At 35.6% G+C, this 24,559-nt stretch overlaps 1 protein-coding gene across 1 annotated transcript in view; it reads right to left on the bottom strand.

Annotated features, from left to right (window-relative positions):
- CPNE8 (copine 8) overlaps nt 1-24,559 on the bottom strand; it is a 255,234-nt gene that overhangs the window by 23,879 nt on the left and 206,796 nt on the right. The window contains exons 14-16 of the mRNA XM_004390125.1: nt 23,359-23,405; nt 17,799-17,980; nt 10,516-10,643 (exon numbers count right to left, since the gene is read on the bottom strand). Coding sequence (XP_004390182.1) covers nt 10,516-10,643; nt 17,799-17,980; nt 23,359-23,405 — 357 coding nt within the window. The remainder of the gene's footprint in view (nt 1-10,515; nt 10,644-17,798; nt 17,981-23,358; nt 23,406-24,559) is intronic.

A 24,559-nucleotide genomic window follows, 5' to 3' on the forward strand; every position in this document is an offset into this window, starting at 1 on the left:
GTGTTGACATGTCGTGGGGTTGTTAACCAATGTCATAAAACAATATGTGTACTGACTGTTTAATGAGAAACTATTTGTTCTGTAAACCTCCATCTGAAGTACAATAAATAGATATATCTAAAAAATTTTTTTCATATATTTACTATTACGGAATCAGAATTCTAAATGAATAGAAACTATTTGGCAAAAAAAAGACAAAAACAGGAAGGTAAAAATGATAATTGTCATATCCAAGAGGAAAATGAGATCAGTTAGAGGTGGTTCAATCTCCATTTTATTCAAAACACCAATCTATAAACACACATGATTTTCTAAATATTTTTCTTCCTACTGTCTTAATTACTCAGATTCCAACATAGTGTTATGGACATTAGGTATATTAAGTTCACATCTGAAAGAGCATTGAAAGTATTTCTCTGATTTTAAATTTGTTTTAAATTTGAAACATAATGGGAACACATTCCTTGTTTTTCATAGATATCAATTATATTTTATACAGGTCATTAAAATTGACTAAGCATTATCATTTAACCATTTCTTAGTTTCCCATTATAGTATTGCTTATTAAAATGCACTCATAATGTACATATTCAGAAAATTCAGTGAAAGAAACAGTTGTGGATTTCTCAGTATACACGAAGTATTGTGCTTCATACTATATGCAAAGCATATATATTATGATGATTTGGAACCTGGAACTTTGTCAAATATCAGAAAACACAAAAATCTAGCTAATAGTTAAAATTGACTATATATACGTATTGAGTCACGATATGTATATTGTGACTGCCTTCAATGTGTAAAAGACCTACATGGAACAACAACAATTAGAGTTTGATCAAATTAGTAGGAGCTCTGGTGGTGCAGTGGTTAAGCACTCAGCTACTAATCAAAAGGTTGGCAGTTCAAACCCACCCGCTGCTCCATGGGAGAAAGATGTGGCAATCTGCTTTTTTAAAGATTACAGCCTTGGAAACCCTATGGGGGCAGTTCTACTCTGTCCTATAGGGTGCTATGAGTCAGAATTGACTTGATGGTAGTGGGTTTGGGTTTTGGTAATAGAAGTATACATGGAATGAAAACATAGACCATAAGTAGTGAGTCTATGTGACTGAAGTGTAGTGTATTCAGGAGAATGATGGTGGGTGGTAGTTGGATGTTGGAAGTTCCTGAATGCCAAGCATCAACAGATTTTGACTAGGATTTTTACATCATTCGAAATGCTGTTCCCCTGACAGCTCTGTGAAAGGAGGACTGGGAAAGTAGGAAATTAGACCAGGGGTTGGAAAGCCTCAGAATAGCACATAAAACCTTAACAATTTACATATTCGATGCCTTGGGTCCTGACCATTTCACAATATTGTCATTCCTTTAATACTACCATAAAGTCAATAGTCTGATTGCATAGATTTCAGTTCTAAAAATAAGCATGTGATTAACGTTGTTGTTAGGTTTGTCTAGTCATTCCCACTGGTAGTGACCCTATGTACAACAGAACAAAACACTGCCCAGTCATGCACCACCCCTACAATCATTGTTATGCTTGAGCCCTTTGTGGCAGGAAATGTGTTAAATCTATCTCATTGAGGGTCTTCCTCTTCTTCACTGACCTTCTATTCTACCAAGCATGATGTCCTTCTGCAGGGACTGGTCTCGTCTGATAACATGTTGAAAGTATGTGAGACGAAGTCTTGCCAACCTTGCCTCTAATAAGCATTCCAGTTGTACTTCTTCCAACACAGATGTGTTTGTTCTTCTGGCAGTCCATGGTATATTCAATATTCTTCTCCAACACCATAATTCAAAGGCATCCATTCTTCTTCAGTCTTCCTTATTCATTGTTGAGCTTTGACATGCATATGAGGCAATTGAAAACACCATGGCTTGGGTCAGGCACACCTTAGTTCTAAAATGACATCTTCGTTTTTTAACACTTTAAACATCTTTTGCAGCAGATTTGCCCAATAAAATGCGCCCTTTGATTTCTTGACTGCTGCTTCTATGGGTGTTGACTGTGGATCCAAGTAAAATGAAATCCTTGACAATTTCAATATTTTCTCCGTTTATCGTAATGGTGCATATTGGTCTAGTTATGAGAATTTCTGTTTTCTTTATGTGGAGGTATAATCCATACAGAAGGCCGTAGCTTTAATTTTCATCAGTAAGTGCTTCAAGTCCTCTTCAATTTCAGCAAGCAAGGTTGTGACTGAGTCTTCCTCCAATCCTGATGTCACGTTCTTCTTCATATATTCCATCTTTATGGATTACTTGCTAAGCATACAGATTGACTAAGTATGGTGAAAGGATACAATGCTGACACACACCTTTCATGATTTTAAATCAAGCAGTATCTCCTTTTTCTGTTTGAATGACTGCCTCTTGGTCTAAGTACAGGTTCCTCGTGAGCACAACTAAGTGTTCTGGAATTCTCATTCTTTGAAATGTTATCCATAATTCATTAGGAACCACACAGTCAAATACTTTTGCATAGTCAATAAAACACACATAAATATCTTTCTGGTATTCTCTGCTTTCAGCCAGGATCCATCTGACATCAGCAATGATATCCCTTGTCCTATGTCCTCTTCTAAATCCAGCTTGAATTTCTGGCAGTTCCCTCTCAATGTACTGCTGCAATCACTTTTGAACGATCTTCAGCAAAATTTTACTTGTGTTTGATAGTAATGATATTATTCAATAATTTCTGCATTCTGTAATTTTTTGTAATGAGTACAAATATGGATCTCTTCCAGTCGGTTGGTCAGGTAGCTGTCTTCCAAATTTCTTGGCATAAACGAGTGAGCGCTTCCAGCGCTGCATCCATTTGTTGAAACATCTCAACTGGCACTCCATCAATTCTTGGAGGGTTTTTTTTCACCAATGCTTTCAGTGCACCTTAGACCTCTTCCTTCAGTAATATGGGTTCTTGATTATATGCTACCTCCTGAAATGGCTGAATGTCAACCAGTTCTTTTCGGTAAAGTTACTCTGTGTATTCCTTCTATCTTCTTTTAATATTTTCTGTGTTTTTTAGTACTTTCCCCGTAGAATCCTTTTGTAACTAGTGCCTTGAATTTTTTCTTCAGTTCTTTTGGCTTGAGAAATGCCGACCATGTTCTTCTCTTTTGGTTTTCTATCTCCAGGTCTTTGCACATTTCATTATAATACTTTACTTTGTCTTCTCGAGCCATCCTTTGAAATCTTCTGTTCGGCTCTTTGACTTCATCATTTCTTCCTTTCGCTTTAGCTACTCGATGTTCTAAAGCAACTTTCAGAGTCTCTTCTGACATCCATTTTGGTCTTTTCTTTCTTTCCCGTCTTTTTATGACCTCTTGCTTTCTTCATGTATGAAATCCTTGATGTCACTGCAAAACTCCTGTGGTCTTCGGTCATTAGTGTTCAATGCATCAAATCTATTCTTGAGATGGTCTCTAAATTCAGGAGGGATACACTCAAGGTCATACTTCTGGCTCTCATAAACTTGTTCTTATTTTCTTCAACTTCAGCTTGAACTTGGATATGAGCAATTGATGGTTTGTTCCACAGTCAGCCCATGGCCTTGTTCTGACTGATGATATTGAGCTTCTCCATTGTCTCTTTACACAGATGTAGTCGATTTGATTCCTGTGTATTTCTTCTGGTGAAGTCCGCATGTGTAGTTGCCATTTATGTTGTTGAAAAAAGGTATTTGCAATGAAGAAGCTGTTGGTCTTGCAAAATTCTCCCATGTGATCTCCGGCATCATTTCTATCTCCAACGCTATATTTTCCAACTACCAGTCCTTCTTCGTTTCCAACTTTTGCATTACAATTGCCAGTAATTATCAATGTATCTTAATTGCATGTGTGATCAACTTCAGACTGCAGAAGTTGGTAAACATCTTCAATTTCTTCATCTTTGGCCTTAGTGGTTGGTGCGTATATTTGAATAATAGTCATATTAACTGGTCTTCCTGGGAGGCATATGGATATTATCCTATCACCACAGCACTGTACTTCAGAATAGATCTTGAAATGTTCATTTTGAGGATGAATGCAACACCATTCCTCTTCAACTTGTCATTCCCACCATAGTAGACCATATGATTGCCCAATTCAAAATGGCCAATACCAGTCCATTTCAGCTCACTAATGTCTAGGATATCATTGTTTATGCATTCCATTTCATTTTTGATGATTTCCAATTTTCCTAGATTCGTACTTCATATATTACACATTTCTATCATAATGGATGTTTGCTGCTTTTTCTTCTCATTTTGAATCATGCTACATCAGCAAATGAAGGTCCTGACAGCTTGACTCCATCCACGTCATTAAGGTCGTTTCTGCTTTGAGGAGGCAGCTCTTCCCTAGTTGTGTTTTGAGTGTCTTCCAACCTGAGGGGCTCATCTTCTGGCACTATATCAGACAATGTTCTGCTGCTATTTATAATGTTTTCACTGGCTATGTTTTTTCAGAAGTAGGCCACCAGGTCCTTCTTCCTAGTCTATCATAGTCTGGAAGCTCAGCTGAAACCTGTCCACCATGTGTGACCCTGTTGGTATTTGAATACTGATGGCATAGTTTCCAGCATCACAGCAACATGCAAGCCTCCACAGTATGACAAACTGACAGATGTGTGGGGGTGCTTAACATTATTATCCTTAAAAAGAATAGGCATTCTTCACAATGCTTTTAGAAATCCATTACAAATAACTAAGCATTTACCCATATAGAAAAACATCTTTTAAGAAAAAATTGAAGCAAAGAGAAAATGTACAGATATGTGTTTGCTTTAGACATTGCTAAAAATAATTTTAATGACAACTATTATAACATATAAAGAGCTTATTTATTAGACATTTGTTGAGTATCTACCAGCTATAGTTGGGCATGGTGCTAAGTACTATTGAAATGTATTTAAGAATGGCAAAATGGAGAAGAAATCTTATATAAAGAGGTCACACAAACTACTACTATGGCACTTTTCTGATAAACAGTCAAGTAGTAGCTTGCCTTTTAGTTGATAAATATTTTTGTTCTTTTCTTTCGTTATTACAGATTTTGTGTTTACTGAGTCTTTGTGTTTTTCTTTTTTATTCTGATGAGTAGGTTAGTTAACTTTGCTTGTGGTTACCTTGAAATTTACCCTTAACTTTCTAAGTTTGAACCAGTCTTTTATTGCTTAATATCGCCTTGACTTCCTCTCCATTTAAAAGTTTTATACCTACACCATTTATTCCCCCTTTTATTGTTTTGACATTGTCATCATTTACAGACTGATGTCTTTGTTTCGCTTAGCTTTGTTTTATTATTGATAGCTGTTTACCTATGGTGGTATCTGGCTGATGCTGTCCTGTGTCCTGGACTCTGGTTGTTAACTGATGATGGTTCTCTAACCAAAGGACTCCCTTTAATATTACCTGTAAGTTTGGTTTGGTTTAAAAAATTTCCTTAATTTTTGTTTATCTGGAAATATCTTAATTTCGCCATTGTATTTGAAAGAGAGTTTTGCAGGATATATTATTCTTGGTTGGCACTTTTTCTTCTTTCAAGTTTTTATATATATCATCTCATTGCCTTCTTGCCTGCACAGTTTCTGCTGAGTAATCAGAGTTTAGTCTTGCTGTTTCCCCTTTGTAAGTAACTTTTCATTTTTCTTAAGCTGCTCTCAGGATTCTTTCTTTGTCTTTGGTTTTGGCAAGTGTGATTCTGATATGTCTTAGTGACTTTCTTTTGGGATCTGTCCTATATGGGGTTCATTGAGTTTCTTGGATAGACATCTTTTCATCTTTCATATTTGGGAAGTTTTCTGCCAGCAAATCTTAGCAATCTTCTCTGTGTTTTCCATTTTCTCTCCCTGTTCTGGAACTCTGATCACGTACAAATTTTTGCTCTTGATTGTATCCTACGTAATTCTTAGGTTTTCTTCATTTTTCTCCATCTTTTCTCTGATTTTTCCTCAAACAAAATGGTGTCCATGGATTTGTCTTCAATCTTGCTGTTTCTCTTTTGCATTGTTTCAAATTTACTCCTAAAATCTTCTACTGAGTTGTCCATTTCTGCAATTTTGTTGTTTATCTTTTAGATTTCTAGTTGCTGCTTTTCTATGATTTCTAGTCGTTGCTTTTCTATGATTTCTAGTTGTTTATTTATTTTGATGTTTGTTCTTGTATTATTTTCCTGAATTCTTCTATTGCTTTGTCTGTGGTTTCCTTGATTTTAGCTATGTTTTCATTGGTTTTGTCTCTGTTTTCCATGATTTTGTCTATTGTTTCCTTGGTTTTGTCTGTGTTTTCTTTAATCTCTTTCCTAATCTCTTGGAGAGCCCTAAATATTAAGTCTTTTGAATTCCATATCATGTAGTTCCACTGCCTTTTCTTCTACTGGGAAGTCATCTGATTCTTTATTTTGGTCACTTGCTGAAGCCTTATTTCCCTGCTTTTTTTATATGTTTTGATACTGTATTCTGTCTCCAAGATATTAAGGTATTATTTTCTTTTGTTTATTGATTGTATGTTCATTTGTTTTGTCCTGTTTTTTCGTTTTGTTTTGATAAGTCAGGGTGGATGGGCCAGGCATGCTTTGCTGCTTGCTCATCTGTGGGCACGATAGCTCTCACCACCTTATTCAGGAGGGCAGGGTAGCAGCAAATAGGGTGAGCTGCCTTCACTGTACACTGGTTTGGTGATGTGGCTGTGGGAGAACTGGGCGAGTACTGTCTGCCTTCTGATGTTGGTCCAGCAGTGTGGGAGCATTCACAGCCCCTTGCTAGACAGGTGGAGATGTTGGATGGGGAGTAGTACAGGAATGCTTCCCAGTATTCAACAGCTAGTGTGGCAGCACAGCAGGGGCTAGTGGGAAAGGGTGATGACATATGGTGATAGGTAGGGGGAGAATAAAAAAGGGAAGAAAGAGAAAAGAAAAAAGAAAAAGGAAATGGCACTGTGGTGGGGGCCAAACAGTGGGGGTGGGGTTGACCCGAGGGCTGGTGGGAAGCAAGGAAAGGTGATGTACTAGTGTAGGTAGGAGGGAGAAGGAAAACAAAGAAAAGAAAGGGAAAAAAGAAAAGAAAAAAGTTGGCAGCATGGTGGGGGTCAGGGGTAGAGATGGAGAGACTCGGGGCAGTGGCAGGTCAGTGTGCCAACGGCTCTCCAGTCATGGCAGCGTGGCAGGGTGAGGCAGGAAGGATGAGCGGTGGCATGCAGGACTAGGTGGGAGGGAGAAAGAAAAGGAAGAAAGAAAAAATTAAAAAATAGAAAAATAAAACAATGGGCCAGTGGGAAAGGAGGGGAGGTGGCTTATGGGACTATGTGGGAGGGAGAAAGAAAAGGAAGAAGAAGAGAAAATTTAAACTAAATAATAAAATAAATTTAAAAAACTGCTGGCACGGCAGAGGCTGGCAAATGGGGGCAGGCAGACCTGAGAGCCAGTTGGAAGGGAGTGGATGTGATACATGGCACTAGGTGGGAAGGAGGAAGAAGAGAAAGAAAAAAAGCAACAACAATAAGAAAAGGCAGTGCAGTGGGAGCTGGCAGGTGGGGACAGGTGGACCCGGGGCGACAGCAGGCCAGTGGCTCTCTAGCCGAGGTGGTGCAGCATGGCCCAGTGGGAAGGAGTGGAGGTGGTGTACAGGGCTAGGTGGGAAGGAGAAAGAAGAAGAAAGCGGGAAAAAATGCAGTGGGAACCGGCCAATGGCGATGGGGTGGGCCTGGAGTGTCGTCAGGCCAGTGGCTCTCTAGGCAAGCAGTGTGGTGTGGCCTGTCAGAAAGGAGTGGAGATGGTGTACAGGGCTAGGTAGGAGGGAGAAAGAAAAGGAAGATAGGGAGAAAAGAAAAAGAAAAAAAAATGGTGCCAAAGGAGCCAGCAGGTGGGGGTGGGGCAGACCCAGGGTGGCGACTGGCCAGTGGCTCTCTAGCTAAAAGGCACAGCATGGCCCATTGCGAAAAGGTGGGGGCAATGTATGAGGCTAGGTGGAAGGGAGAAAGAAAAAGGAAGGCAGATAAAAAAGACAGCACGGCGGAAGCCAGGCAGTGGGGGCGGGGCACCTGGCTTGTCGGCCCATCAGGAAGGGTTGGAGGTAGTGTATGGGGCAGAAGGGTTAGGAGTGGAAAAGCGTGTATCTCTGGTTACTGGGTACTCTGTCTCCTGCTGGGAGCTCTGTGAAGTTGCCTTCCCATGCCTGGGGTCCTCGCTGGCTGTGTTCCAAGATGGTGATGCTGCGCCGTTAGTTGGCAGGGGACCTCTACATCGTATCTCTGTTCATTCTCTGTTTTCTGTTAGTTTCTTCTTCCATTCACTGTTTGATCTAGTTCTTTACCTCTTCATTTGATGCTCAGGGTTCCAGGATTGATGTTTGTATCTGTTTTTTAGATCTGTCGACATGGATATCTGTCTATAGCGTCATGCTGGCTCCGCCTCTTTATAAATTTTTTGGATGATAATTTTAGATTAGATAGAAATTGTCCCAATAAAAATTTAAAAACAAAATTAAACATAACTCTCAAAGATAAAAGGAAAACGACAAAGGCATTTCTTATATAGATCCACAATAGAGTTAAATTCATGGAACTTCTTGTTATACTGGAAGGAAAAGATGACTCTTAAAAAGTCATCTCTTACTGTTTTTCTTATTTTCTCTATTTTAAAATGTAACAAGAAAATTATTCAATTATGGTTTATTTTCAAAGACTCTGAAAGCTTTTGATGACAATTATCCCTTTATTTGAAAATTTACAAAATGCTGGGCAATAGAATAATGTGGAGTCTATATTTTTAAAAGGTATGCAGAAATGCACCTAGATATTTTGTAAGTTTAACTTGTATAGTTGAGATGTATCAGGGAAAAATATACATAATTAAGTGGTAAGCATGGATAAGAACATTATAATAAGTAGAGTATTCATCTTTTTGGAAAAAAGTCATTGGTAAGGTAGTTTGAAAGAGAGAGAGCTAACCTTAATTTATGTTGCATTAATATGATTTTTGATTCTACTTTATTTGCCAGCCATCCATACGCTTGGAAAATATAGTATAGGTAATATTACTTAAACAGGCTAGTACAATAAGCTAGATAGCATTTTTCAAATTACAGGTAATGACCCATCAGTGGATTGTAAAATCAATTTAGTGGGTCAAGGTCAGTATTAAAAAAAAAAAAAAAAAAAGGAAACCATAGAAATAAAGAGAAAATGTAAGTATTCATGAAAATCTTTTTTTTTTTTTTTTAAGTTGTGTGTAAGTCTGTATGTGTCCAATCTTGAGATGCAAAAATTCTTATTTTAGTATGGGTTTTGGACAGAAATATCTGAAAACTCTGAGTTAAAGGGTCACACTCAGAATGTCATTAATGCATCACTGTCAACCTGAAGTGGAATTCCACAGGGGAGTTCCACAGGGGTTATCCCTGGGTGTGGGGATATTTTAGCATCTTGTCCATGTCCTAGATAATGGAAAGTAGAGCATATTTCAGTTGCTAGTCATGTCCATTAGGGAGGGTGGTAAAACACTAGAAACTTGACACACAACTGGAATTTCACATTGCCTTTCTACGTTGATAAAATGATGACAATGAAAGAGGACCCTGTATTCAAAAGAAAACAATACCGACAAAGCAGGAATAATCCATAAAAATGAATGAATATGACGCATAAGTTTGGATGGATAATAAGCATACTGATTCAGAAAATGTAGCCCTAAGGTTTGTAAGGCACACCAGATAAGGGAAATTTAGGAATGAGTAAAAGAGGTTATAAAACATGAGTGATTTCTTCAAATTACAACTCTAACACAGTGGTTTTTCAAGTAGTGGCTACATATTCAGGATATAAGAGCTACATATTTTTTATTATCTCAAAATAAGGCAGAGTTTCATAGGATTTGCAAATGATATAAACCAAACATTTTAGGGATTTTAAAAGTGATATGTAAGTCATTTATGAACTGATGAAAAACATGGTAAGTATATATAGGTTTTTTACATTTTAACTTTCTCTTCAGAAAATGCACAAGATATTATATTCTGATCTCAATACTAAGTACTATATACAAGTAGCACTCTGGGAATTTTATAAAATTAGTTACTATATTACTTTCAGAGATGATAGAATAATGTGCCCTATATATCACCGAAAGGTTTTAAATAGTCATCTTAATGGAATTCAGTCTCTTATTACATCTGTGCTACTATGGAATGTGATGCTAGATATGAATGATTTACATAGTCGAGATTGCGATCAATTTTGTTATTGCTCTCATGGATGCCTTTTCAAATAAAACAATAATTTCCTTAACTGAAAAAAGATCAGTTGTAGCATAAACCAGTGTATGATTCTTCACTTGAGATTTCGAGGTCAAGTTCTTAATGAAATGTCCTGATAGCTTAATGGAGACTCTTTCAACTATATATCTTTTTCCTCATTTTCTCAGAGGCAAGCTAGAAGAAAATAACATTCATCTGTGGAATCATGCTAACAATGTTATGATTTCACTGCAATCCAGTGCAGTAGGATAATTATCTTGCTTATTCTCTACTTACCTTGCTACGTGATTAATTACAGGAGCGAAGTTGGTTGGTCCATACAGTTGTACAGATTTCAGACTCCTATAATAAGCCTCCATAACCCCCTCAATACCATCACAGTAGGGGTTTTGAGGGTTCCCATTCTGTAGAAAGTTATAAGCAAAAGATAAATTAATAGTGTCTGAAAAATAACTGAAAAAGAGAATAATACATTTTAACCCTTATAGAGATTTTTTTTTAAAAAAGTCATTTATATATCTATAAAAGCAAAAGAAAAATAAAAAATTAAGTGGTCAATAATAGATTACAATATGATACATGACTACAATAGTTTATAATATGATGATGTGCAATAATGTACAATCATTAAAAATGCATATGCTTCAGAAATGGATAAGAGAAAATTCTAAATAATCATAAGAAGCTAAATATCACAATATCCTATAATTAATAATGTCTTAATTTTGCACAGATGTGTATATATGTGAGGTAAACATATAAAATTCCTGAAAAGAAATAAACAAAACATTAATAGTATTTGCCTCTGGGTGGTTAGATAATTAGTGACTTTTACTTAATTATTTAAGCTATTCTGTATATTCCAATTTTTTCAACGATGAACACACATTAAAATCAGAAAAAAAAAAATACTATCTATTCAAATGCTTTTACCCACTAGAAGGAAGAATGTAAAAGGAAAAAAAAAAATTGACATATTCACATTTTCAGACCAAAATTGATAACCCCAACTAGAGATGGGATCAGAAGAAACACAATTTGGTGTAAGAAACATCAAGAGAAGGTAAAAGGAAAAGAATAAAAAAAGAATCATATCCATGCTGTTCAAAGGACATGGAACTTGTCACCAAGGAGCTCTTACTCTACAAATGGCACACAGAAGGACAACTTTAACCTGGAAACCTAGTGTAACTTTTTCATGCCTTGAATTCTCTGTCATTACTAGGTTTAATTCTCCTATTCCAGATTCCAGAAAACACAGGTAAGATAGTTTATTTGTTATCTATTGCTATGTAACAAATTACCCCACTAATTAATGGCTTAAAACAGTAAGAAATTATTATCTCACACATTTTCTGGAGTCAGGAATCCAGGAGCAGCTCAGCGAGGTGGTTCTGGCTCAAGGTTTCTCATGAGGTTACAGTCAAGATGCTGACCTGGGCTTCGGTCATCTGAAGGGTTGGCTAGGGATGGAAGAACTGCTTCCAAGAAGGCTCACTCACATGACTGTTGGAGGTCAACATGGACTCTCCATAGTGTTGCTTGGCAGCTAACTTCACCCAAAGGGAGTAATTCAAAAGAGAGAGCAAGGAGAAAGCTCCAATATCTTTTAAGATCTAGTCTCAGAAGTTACATACCATTAACTCTATGTTAGTCTACTTGTTAGAAGTGAGTCACTAAGTCTAGTCCACATTCAAGCAGAGAGGAATTAGGCTCCACCTCTTGAAGATGGAGTCTCAAAGAATTTATATAAATATATTTTAAAACACTAGAGACAGTAACACACATAAACATCGCAAACATTTTAGCATGTAAGTTTTCACCTGAATAATTACAAGTGACTTTGGTAATTATAACTAATGTTTGTTCAATTCTATATATCAAACTTTATTATAAAATATTTACATTCATTATGTAATTTTTTAATTAACAACTCTAAAAAGTAAGTAAAATAAGATCAAAGAATTGATGCATTTGAATTTGGTGGTGGGGAAGAACAATGAATATACCATAGATTGCCAGAATGAACAAATCTGTCTTGGAAGAAGTACAGCCAGAATGATTCTTAGAAGCAAGGATGGAGAAACCTTGTCTCATGTACTTTGGATATGTTATCAGGAGGGACCAGTTCCTGGAGAAAGACATCATGCTTGGCAAGGTAGAGAGTCAGCAAAAAAGAGGAAGACCCTCAACAAGATAGATTGACACAGTGGCTCCAACAAAGGGCTCAAACATACCAACGGCTGTGAGGATGGCGCAGGACTGGGCAGTGTTTCGTTCTGTTCTACACAGAGTCGCTAGGAGATGTAACAGACTCAGCAGTACCTAACAACAAATACATGAGGAAATGGAGGCACTGAGAGCTTAAATACTGTGCCCAAGGTCGCACAACACAAGTGGGAGAGCCAATATTTGAACCAGGGCAGTCTGACTCCAGAAACCAGACTCTTCCACCACTATTTCATGCCTTTATGAAATCCTAAGCATTTTGAAAGGCTGGAGATCGTAGGAAACAAAGACAGACGTTATCAATCATGGAAGTTTTGTCATTTATGAGAGAGGGATTTACATTCACTTTTTCCTTTTAATATTGTCTTTTCTTCAACTTTTTATTACTTAAAAAAAAAAAAAAAAAACAGTTGCCTTTGAGTTGATTCTAACTCATAGGGTTTCATAGGGTTTCCAAGGAGCATCTGGTGGATTCAAACTGCTGACCTTTCGGTCAGCAGCTGAGCTCTTAACCATTGTGCCACCAAGGCTCCTTTTATTACTTAGCTCTCATGTAAGTTTAAAAAACATAAAAATAATGAAAGCCCTCTTTATATTCTAAAATTGGTTATATGAATTGACTTGACTGAAATTAAAGTGTAAAAGGAAAGTTTAATGTTAAGCAGGAAGCAGTTAATGGTTGGTTTTGATGTTAATCTGAGCTGACCTACTTCACCTTCCTTTAAATAAGATTTTATGGTGTTCTTTTCCCTTGATAAGGTATGAAGCTAATTAAAATTAAAACTCATTACCCATTTTGGGCATATAAAAATGTATTATATACTTGCCTTAAGGGAACAATTACAAACCAGGATAGTTCTGAGCTGCTTCTTGATGGATATTTTAACATTTTGAGGGAGGATTTATATTTCTATGAAACTATATTACTTCCTCTATTCCTCTGAAATTGAAATCACAACAAGGTCACCATTTTCTTCTCTTTGGTAGTGAAAAGATAATCATTCATGTTCTATTCATCACTACGGAAAGTTTAAACCACTAACTTCTGAATTAGTGCTAATACTATGATAAATTGCTTTAAGAGTTCCTCATATGCTTCGGATGATCAGTATACTTTACTACCTAAAATTACATATTCTTTTTAACATATCTTCTGTGTCATATGAGGATTATTTTACATATTTTAAAGCTATTAAAATTAGATTAACCTCTTAATGATAAAGTTTTAACCAGTTATAAAAATAATTTTTAAGTCTGTCGAAAAACTCATTACTAGAAGTTACAATTCAGGGAATCAACTTTTGCTTGTTAAAGTAAATTAGAATGAGCTTACAGGATGTTTCTGAAAATAAGTGCATCCCATTTTGTTGTTTATTAATGAAGATGGTGATGGATGCCTTTTTTATATTTTCTTTTTAATTAATAATCTTTTCCATTTATAAAACAATGAATGTCAATTCTAAGAAAACATAGAAAAGCATAACAGAACTCAAAATGAGCAATAATCCCACCATGCAGACGTTAAGTGGGGAGGGAAGTTGGGCTCTCACCGTTCTTCCCTGTTTCCTTCCCTGAGGGACTGTGCTGGAAATTTAGACTCAGTTCAGTCCAAGAAGTCTACAGTCTCTGTTGCTGTCTACAACCTTTACAGACCTAGACAGTGGGGCTAACAAACTGACAAAACGCTGAGGAGACGCTCTTAGGAGCCGCTGCTCTACTCTTTAAAATGTATTTGTTGCTGCTCAGCGATTGCTTACTCTAGGGAAATGCTTTGAGAACATTCTCCCTTTTAAACAATAAACAAAAATCTATCATGCTTCTATTTCATGCATAAAACAGTGTTAAAGACTCCTCGTTATTAAATTATTAGAATCTAGGTGAAAGAAAAGCTATGCACATAAACATTAAATTGCACACATTTCTATAAATGCTAAAATATGTGAAAGTATGCAAGTGTTTTTGGATATTTAGTGGGAGAAATATTTGGACAGGTGTAACATTTCTCTCTTGATCAACACAGAAGGCTTCTTTAAGGGATACTGGCTGGCCCCCTGCTCATCGGAAATACCTCTTCTACAGCCCCACACTACTGCATTTTCATCAGAATCAAAATGAAAGCAGAGCAAAGACTCATTCTTTTCATTATCCAAAGTGCTAAAGTGGTGCCACTAGGTGATTCTTTCTTCCCTTTTCTTTTCTCACAGTATCTACTCTCACATGAAAGGCTGGGATTTGCCAGAGACCCTTTTGATTTAGCAAAGCTGTTTCAGCATTCATGCTAGCCAGAACTCACCCACAAGGAATTTTTATCTCTTTTAAAAGGCCTCCCTTGTTATCTGAAAGATTATTTGGTCTTGGTGAGATAGACTAATGGTTGTGAATATGTATCACAAATTTTTACCATGGAAATATGAGAGTTTGTTAACATTAAGTAGTACATTAACTGACAGAATGACACGGGGTTAAAGTTTTTGTATTTTGTCATTTTGAGTATATATATATATATATATATATACACACACACATACACATACATACACAGCAGTAATTTAGGATGAGGTTAGCACAGAGTACTTTAGGAGGAACCAAATTAAGTACTATCTCACTGAAGACCAACTTAAGACTTATCTATCTGACTTATCCAGGAAAACAAAAATACTTTAAAAAAAAAACAAAGTAAAATAATATAATCATAAGGTAATATTAAAGTCGAGGCATTAGCATCATCATCAATATCATCATCATTGTTGATCTCATCAATCTGGGGGACTATGTTTTTCATAGATTTAAAGGGGTATGATCTCTGTCCCATATGAACTTGAATTGGTACAGATAATAAAAAAAATGCTTCCTTAGATATTTGCACAGGTTGTGTTACAAAGAATCAGTGTAGAAGTAGGAAAAGCAGAAAAGTAGAGAATTAAAGAGAAAAAGAAAAGAAAAAAAATCATACACAAGGGTGAGGAAAAACTTATGGAAGAAAAATTAATAACTTCATTTAGTTTAACATAATTATTCCTTTTCTAAGGCTTTAAAATAGCACATAATCTTTTTCCTGAGGCTCTTAAGACTTAGAAGCACATGAGTGATTTTCATGGCCTTATAAGTTTCTAGGAGATTTTAATTCTCTAAGACATAACACAATCCCAACAGATATTCATTTTTATATGACATTGGGAGTGTGGCATGTGGGCTATTTCATGGAAGAAAGAATTAAACCCTCCAGCAACCTTTCCTGAAACTGTGTGTTTGATGGAATAGAAAAGCCAGAATAAGTACAGGAATAAAAATGTAAAAAGACTGCTCTTAAAACACATTTAAGGAAGATAAAATCTAATCATATAAAAGCTTCTGGAAGCATATATATCATGGTTTTAATAAAGCTTCTCTCTGAGAGGCGGGATTCTCGGTGTTCTTCCAAGAGATGTGGTTTAGTAGTAGTCAAAAGCATAGATTCTAAAACAAGTCTATTCTGGGTTCCATTATTATCCTTTGAAACCCTGGTTAACCACTAAGTCTCTGAGCTGAGTTATACAATTCGCAGGGGCATGCTTCTCATTGTATTCAATATGAGTGGCACTTGGTAGAATGGTGCAATGTGTCAGCCATGATATATCTACCACATAGGAATTTTATGAAGATTACATAAAATAATGAGCGTAAAGTAGTTGGCTTGATACTTAGTAATTATTCAATAAATGGTAGCATTGTTTACATTTGTCTAGTTAGTTTTCTTGTAGAACTTTAAAAAGAAATTTCTCCATAATGATCACACATTATTTTTGTAATATGAATTAAGAACAACAAAGACCTTCAAAAATATTGGGGTATGGGAGAGTTTAACTACCTTCTACACATATAGGGAAGGGTAGGGAGTCACTTCTACTAGCAAAAGCTAAAATTTTTCACATAATTATAGCTAACCATTCGTATATAGGAGCCCTGATGGTGTGGTGGTTAAAGCATTGGGCTGCTAACTGAAAGATCGGCAGTTCGAACCCGCTAGCCACTCTGACAGAGAAAGATGCAGCAGTCTGCTTCCATAAAGATTTACGGCCTTGGAAACCCTATGCAGCAGTTCTACTCTATCCTATAAGGTCGCTATGAGTCAGAATTGACTTGATGGCAGTGGGTTTGGGGTTTATCTCAGAGATAGATGCCTCATAACAAAGGCCTAGTGACCTACTTTCGAAAAATTAGCCATTGAAAACCTTATGGAGCACAGTTGTACTCTGACACATAGGGGGTCACTGTGAGTTGGCATCAATTCAACAGCAACTGGTTTGGTGTGGAGTTTATTTTGAAGGTGGAGAGCAGCACATTGTTTATCTGCATTCATACAATACTGAAACAGATGTATGTAAGTTAAATATTAACTAGAGAAATATTTATTCTAGCCATACTGACCCTTTAAATTTGAAAAGATATGACAGGTTAGAACACACTTGATTAAGGATACTACACATTCTTTGAAACTCTTCCCAATGACAGGTGAAGGCTAAATCCCCTACCTTGAACCTGGGCTGACTTTAGTTGTTTGCTTCACCAATAGAATGTGGCAAAAGTAACATTCTGGGACTTCCAAGGCTGGGCTACAAAAAGCCCTACAGCTTCTCCCCACCCTTTTGGAATACTCATTTTGGGGAAGGTGGCCGCCATGAAAGAACTCTGACTACCTGAGATCGACCAAACTGTGATGAAACCCAAGGTAACCACATGGACAGGCCATATGAAGAGAGAGAGGGAGATGTCCAGCGAATCCCAGCTATTTTGGCAATTAGCTCAGGCACCGGACAAGAGCAAAGAAGTCATCTTATGACACATTTTACCCCAAGCACACATGACATGGGAAAGAACTGAGGAATCCAGCTGACAACTGACAATAGACCTGAAGCCCCAGATATGTCCCCAGTTGAACATCCCAGCCACCTCCGGTCATTTACGCCAACACAGGTGAGGCCCAGTCATTGCAAAGAAGAAACAAGCCATCCTCACTGTACTCTGCTCGAATTCCTGACCACAAATCATGTTGTTTTATGCCTCTAAGTTCTAGGGAATTTTGTTACACAGAAATAGATAACCAGAACAGACCTACTATTTATAAATCAGATACCCTTCAGGTAGATTTATTACTAATCTATTTAGCTGCCTTTCTTTCCATTAAGAATACATTCTTAAGTCAATCATTTACCAAAATTAGGCTGAGTCTAAAGTCACAAAAGCTTCCTCATGAATGACTAAAGCAAACAAATATTAAAAGCAAACTAATATTAAAAGATCGATATATTAATTCTTTTTCAAAACGTCAAATCCTTGAGATATATTCTTACCAAAGCAAATTCGTGAGATATCCTTCCATCTGGAGGCAGTTTTGCACCAAAACCTAGAGCTGGAAACATTTTATCACTGTCATAATCTTGAACGATTTCTCCCACTGCCTTCAGTGCCATACCATAGGCATTCAGTTGGTAAGGATTCATATAGTGGAGAGAAGTGGGCTGTGCAGGATTGCCTGATGACAGAAAATATTTCAAACACAAGTGATAGGACTAAGAATATTTTTTTTGGTTTTTACATTTTTTCTTGATATCTATTTCAGAATGAAATATTTAAAATTACATTTTTCTGACTATATTCATAGCTTGACAAATACTTTCTTTTTGGGTAGATATTAACATATAATTATTTATTACATTATATCAGACATGTAGAAAGTTTTCTAAAGAAATGCCAAAACATATGCAGAACTTTTCAGAAATTTTTCCTCATTGTCAGTGCCATAGGCTATGCCTGAGTTTCAGTTCCAGAAAAAGCATAAAAGTACTTCTGTCAATCTTATTTTATTGTAATCTTTATTTTTTAAAAAAAATCATGTGCCCTTTAGCTTAAATACTTATGTCTATGGTCAGAGGACCTGACTGATTCAATAGGATTCAATAAATACAAGGCCTTCCTAAAGCTGTATCACAAAAACAAGTAGAATATTTTAGAAATATCCTAATTTATCACTTTAAGAAAGGAGACCATAGAGATTTTCAAACTCAAGCTGACTAAATATCTAGACCTGAAAATTATCAGATCTAATTAGACATTAAGCCAGGAGCCAGAAGGCTCAAAGTAGAGTTCTGCCATTTGTGAAAAAAATCTATAAAATAACTGTAATAAATCCTATTATCGTGTTTACTGGGAGGACAAAATGAGATTATGTGTGTGAAAGTGATTAAAAATAATAAAGCACCATAGAAATTTAAGGTTTGACTACTACTGTTAGCACTGTCTGGGTCACACACAAGATTCTGAATTTCCAATATGCTTATACCATGTAGGATGCTGCACTTGAATAGAGATGAATTTGAGAGAGAAATAATATACGTGCTACCACTCAAACACATTGAGATTCACACTGAGTTGCCCTAATTACCAGCACAAAGGCAGCCCGAAAGTCCATTTAATTTCTTAAATGAAAATGGTAAATTAAATGAGACTTGTAATAGCACATAAAGCTCAACTCTACATTAAAACATTGCTTGAAGAAGGAACGCCTCCGGGCATAGTTCTTTTCTAATAAGGAAAATAATAATAATAAGAAGAAGTACTTGAGATCCAGAGAGAACCAAAATAAAGGAGAGATCTCCCTTCAGTTAGTAATACATATATAATTAAACGCAGAACATTTTTGGCCTAAAAATAATTCATTGCTCAAGTGCATTTATATTTCCAAAGGGTTACAAGCATTCCAGGGCTGATTTCACATGATAAAATTTTTAAAATGTGTCTTCCTTCTAAAGTAGGGACTTTGTCACTTGGACAAAAGTCCACTGGAGTCACAGATAAGCAGTATCATTACTGGACTAAATGGTTACTTAACGCAACTCTCAAATATAAGAAGAGTTGTTACTCAATGATACTGACATAGCAACTAATTCTATTTCAGTAAGTAAACCATAACGTAAAATTAAAACAAAAACAACCCCTTTCCCCCCAAAAATTTGCATCCTAATGTATCTAAAAACTTTAGTCTATCATGCATAGCAGGGCTAGATTCAACCAATAAAAAGATGTTGCCTATCTCTTTCCAGCATCTTCATCTACACCAGTGTCTTTATTGTACCAATAATGACACCTTCCCTCTCATCTCTACCTTTCAAGTCACTCCCTTGTCCTGAAATTCATTTTCTTCTTCTCTTATGTTATGTACCAGACATTCTTCCTTTTTTATTCCAGCCTCTTTATTCTCTCCTACTGTTATATGTTCTGCACCATAAAATTTGACAATTAAAAAAACTGCCAAAATTGATTGTCAGCTCCTTGACTTCTGGGACCATTCTGTACTTTCTTTGTAGTTCTGCAACAATGCCTATGGAGAATGAACTTGTAGTAGATTGATAACATTGGGCCCAACTAATAACAATACTATTTATAATAATAGCATGGAATCTAATATGTATCGAACACCTTACTGCATATTTCATTTAATCCTCTCAACAAACCTAGTACATGGGTACTTTTATTATACCCATTTTTCAAATTAGGAAGTTGAGGCTTAGACAGTTTTAAAAACCTGCCCTAAACCACACATTAATAATTAGTAAAACTAGAATATGAATCTAGGCAGTCAGAACACCATTCTTCCCCAACCCATCTGGCATGAGGCAAAAAAGTTGTCTTCTAGAAAGTTGTTACATTTTTATGCCTCATTGTGGTCTCACAAAATATAAAGTCCCAATTTAATTATTCAAATGTGACTTGATAACTCATCCTGTGGTAGTCCATAATTTTTGTGTAAATATTTCTGATATAGTAAGTGGTAAATACAAATATACTCAGACAAATTAAACATTAGAACAACAGCTGTGTTTCATGAGTTACACTGGGAAAGCAACTTGAAAAAGTTACAATCAGACTCATCTGATTTTGTGTTAGAGATGACTTTGTAAGAAAATCTCACTTCAATAGATTATTTTAACTGCTTTGTTGAGATGATTTATATACCATATAATTCATCCATTTAAAATGTCGACAACTCAATGGTTTTCAGTATAGTCACACATGTGTGCAATTACTACAATGAATTTTAGAACATTTTCATCATCTCAAAAAGAAACTCCATACCCATAGCTATTGCTCTTATCCTCATCTACCCCAGCCCTAAGCAACCACTGATCTACTTTCTGTCTCTAGAGATTTGACTATGCTGAACATTTCATATAAATACGAAAACCAAACCCACTGTTGTCGAGTTGATTCCGACTCATGGTGACCCTATAGGACAGGGTAGAACTGCCCCCTAGGGTTTCCAAGGGTGTAATCTATATGGAAACAGACCGCCACATCTTTATCCCACAGAGTGGTTTGTGGGTTCAAACCACCAACCTTTCGGTTAGCAGCCAAGTGCTTAACCACTGTGCTACCAGGGCTTTTCATATAAATAGACTCATATTAATATGTGGTGTTTTGTGACTAGCTACTTTGACTTAGTATAATAATCTCAAAGTTCAACATGTTCAGGCATGTATCAATATCTCACTCCTTTTTATGGCCAAATAGTACTCCATTGTATGAATATACTACAGTCTGTTTACCAACCTATCAGTTAATGGACATTTGGGTTGTTTGGCTATTATGAATAATTCTACCATACACCTTAATGTAAAAGTTTTTGTGTGGACGTATGTTTTCGTTTTTCTTGGATATAATATACTTAGGAGTGGAATTGCTGGATCCTATGGTAACTCTATTTTTAACAATCTGAGGAACGCCAAATTGTTTTCCAAAGTGGCTTCAAGATTTTACACTCCTACCAGAAATGTATGAGGGTTTGGATTTCTCCATATCCTTGCAACAGTTATTATTATTGGACTTTTTGATTATAGCCATCCTGTGGGTTTTCTACATACAAGATCATGTCATCTGCAAATAGAGAAGATTTTATTTTCTCTTTTCCAATCTGGATGCATTTTCTTTCTTTTTCTTGCCTACTTGCTCTGGCTAGATCCTCTGAAACAATGTTGATTGTAAGTGTCAAGAGCAGACATCTTTGTCTTGTTCCTGATCTTAGAAGGAAAGCATCCAGCCTTTCACCATTAATTAGGATGTCAGCTGAGGATTTTTCATAGATTCCCTTTATAGGTTAGGAAGTTCCCTTCTATTCTTAGCCTGTTGAATGTTTTCACCATGAATGGTTGTTGGTTTTTGCAAATGCTTTTCCTGCATCTCTTGAGAAGAGCATGTGGTTTTTTGTTTTTTATTCCATTGATATGGTATACTTACATGAAATTTTTGAATATTAAACCAACCTCGCATTCCTGGGATAAATCTAACCTGATGATGCTCTATGTTTTTGTTGTTAGTTGCTGTAGAGTTGGCTCTGACTTGCTCATGGTGTATAATTCTTTTTATATGTTGTTGGATTCAGCTTGCTAGTATTTTGTTGAGAATTTTTGTGCTCATATTCATAAGAGATATTAGTCTGTAGTTTTCTTGTGATGTCTTTGTCTAATTTTGGTATCAAGGTATTACTGGCCTCATAGAACGAATTTGGAAGTGTTCCCTCCTCTTCCACTTTTTGAAAGACTTTGTAAAGGACTGATATTACTTCTTCTTTAAATATTTGGCAGCATACACCAGTGACGACATCTGGGCCTGGAATTTATATTGTGAGTAGATTTTTTATTACTAATTCAATCTCTTTACTTGTTATAGGTATACTTCTTCCTTAGTCGGTAATTTGTGTCTTTTTTTTTTTTTTCCTCCTAGTTGTTGTGCTAATGTTTACAGTGAATGAAAACTATTATTTTAAACTTGTTGGACTTTAGGTATTATTCCCATGTTCCATATTTTACTGAATAAAATCCATGAGCAAAAATCATTAACTCAAAGCCACAATGTTGGAGAATAAACACAACATGTTGTAGTAAAGAAAGTAAGCTGAATTAAAGTTTGATCTCCTTGTATCTAGTTCTTATTCTAGAAATAACAGCTAAGATATACTTAGTAGTGAAAATATTTTCTAGATCTGAGTTTTCTCATATGTATAAGAGGAGGGTTGGATTAAGTGATCTCTAAGGTGCTTTCTTACCTAAAAAATATCTATTATTTTGTGAAATGTAAGTTATTGTGAGAGAAACGTGAGGCAAAGACAATATATGTGAGACTCATAGGACAAGAAAGAATTAAAAAAACAAAAAACTGGTGGCAACTTCTGGTAAAAGTTAAATAATGACAGTCATATTCTTATGATATACATAATAACTAAATTCAAATAGTTATTCTGTTTGGAACAAAGTTACATCAATATAAAATAAAAATTCCACTCTTAATGTCTGAAATATAAATTATGAATATCTATACATGTAGTTTATGGTACTGATGACAGTCCATATGAATGAATTAGATAGAAATGTTTTAAAATGGTTAATTCTTAAAAACAAATAATGGAGTAAAAATGAAGCAAGTTGCATTAGGAACATATACTATTGAATTATATTTATATAAATTAATATACACAAAAATATTATAAAAATGAACATTATAAATAGACACATTTTACAATTGTAGTTATGTACGGAGAAGAAAGGGGGACAGTGGACTGGGGGAAGGGCAAACAATGGGCTTAACTGTATCTGAAATTTTTATTCATTCAGAAGCAAAAATGACTATATTTCAACATTTAATAAACTGAGGGGGACTGTTACATATTTTTGTTATAGTTCTTGTTGTCTTTTGTATATATGAACTATTTCATAGTATTAAAAAGGGAAAAATTATCTGAATTTTATATAAAAAATCAGAAGTATATAAATGTAGAAATATAATATCTAAACCTCACAAAAAATATTTTTAATACTTAATTGCTGGTAATTTTCTCCAGAGGATAGTCATAATACTCACCGTTTGATGCTGTAAAATCAATAGCCACTGTGAAATTGATTTGTGTTCTAGAATATAAGTAAACAAGAATCATTAATAATTAAATAACCTCACAAAAGGAGTTTCTTTCCATTTGCATTATCATATTTTTAACGTCACTAATTTTCTTAAATGTTTATTACTAGCAAATATATTACAGCATACACTGAATAGCATCAGGTAGACAGTTTTACAAGGTAAGAACTTGGCAAGATATTTCAGTCATACAACTGTAATATGAAAAAATAAAGTCTCAGGAATAAAAATAACCTGTATTTGGGAGCACAATAATTAAGGGAGTGGCTCATAATGAAGAAGTCAAACTGGAAATAATTATTTGCCAGCCTCAAATGCCAGTATTTATTATTGTCTTTTCAAAACCATTCTGCAGTTTTCATGAATTATGCCCTTAAAAGCATGGCATAATTAAAATAATCTTAATAAAGTCATTTCTTAAGCAAATTCTTTCGAACAAGTCTGAAAACACATGTTTTCTTCTGCTTTCTTCAGAGATGAAGTATTTAAAGTACCAGTCTATCGTCAGTGCTCGCGGCATTCGTGTGTGTGTGTGTGTGTGTGAGAGAGAGAGAGAGAGAGAGAGAGAGAGAGAGAGAGAGAGAGAGAGAAAGAGTGTGCATGTGTTTATGAAATTGGTTACATATATTTTTAATTTTCAGCATATGATAATTATTCCAAATTATTTTACTGTATTAATTTTTTGTTTTCTTTTCATTTTCTTCTGATGAAAATAAACAGGTAATATTCACATAAGAAATTTATTCTTATGCATATACTGATAACTCTTTCTATATGTAATTCCACCTCTTTCTCACCAAAGAAGACATAAGAATACAAATAAGTGAATGATATGACTACTGGGATAAATTAGATTCACATCTGATTAAAAAACAAATTTTAATCTGATTTAACCCTTTTAAGACCCTTGGGACACTGGTATCCCATCCACTTTTTATGCCTTTGGAGTTCTTTGGAAATGGGGTAGCCTGATTTCAATGCATTTAGCTTCAAGGTGGGAACCCTTTGAAATGGATGAAACTCAAAAATCCTGAGTGGGAGCCTCATTTTTGTGTAGATTGAACATTGTCTTAGGTGATGCCCCCTGGATGTGTGAAATTTCTAAACTTTTGATAGGTTTGCCTTTACTGCTGTGAGATAAGCCTCT

This window comes from Trichechus manatus, unplaced genomic scaffold (assembly GCF_000243295.1).
Source record: "Trichechus manatus latirostris isolate Lorelei unplaced genomic scaffold, TriManLat1.0 scaffold00285, whole genome shotgun sequence".
In the NCBI taxonomy this organism is placed as follows: domain Eukaryota; kingdom Metazoa; phylum Chordata; class Mammalia; order Sirenia; family Trichechidae; genus Trichechus; species Trichechus manatus.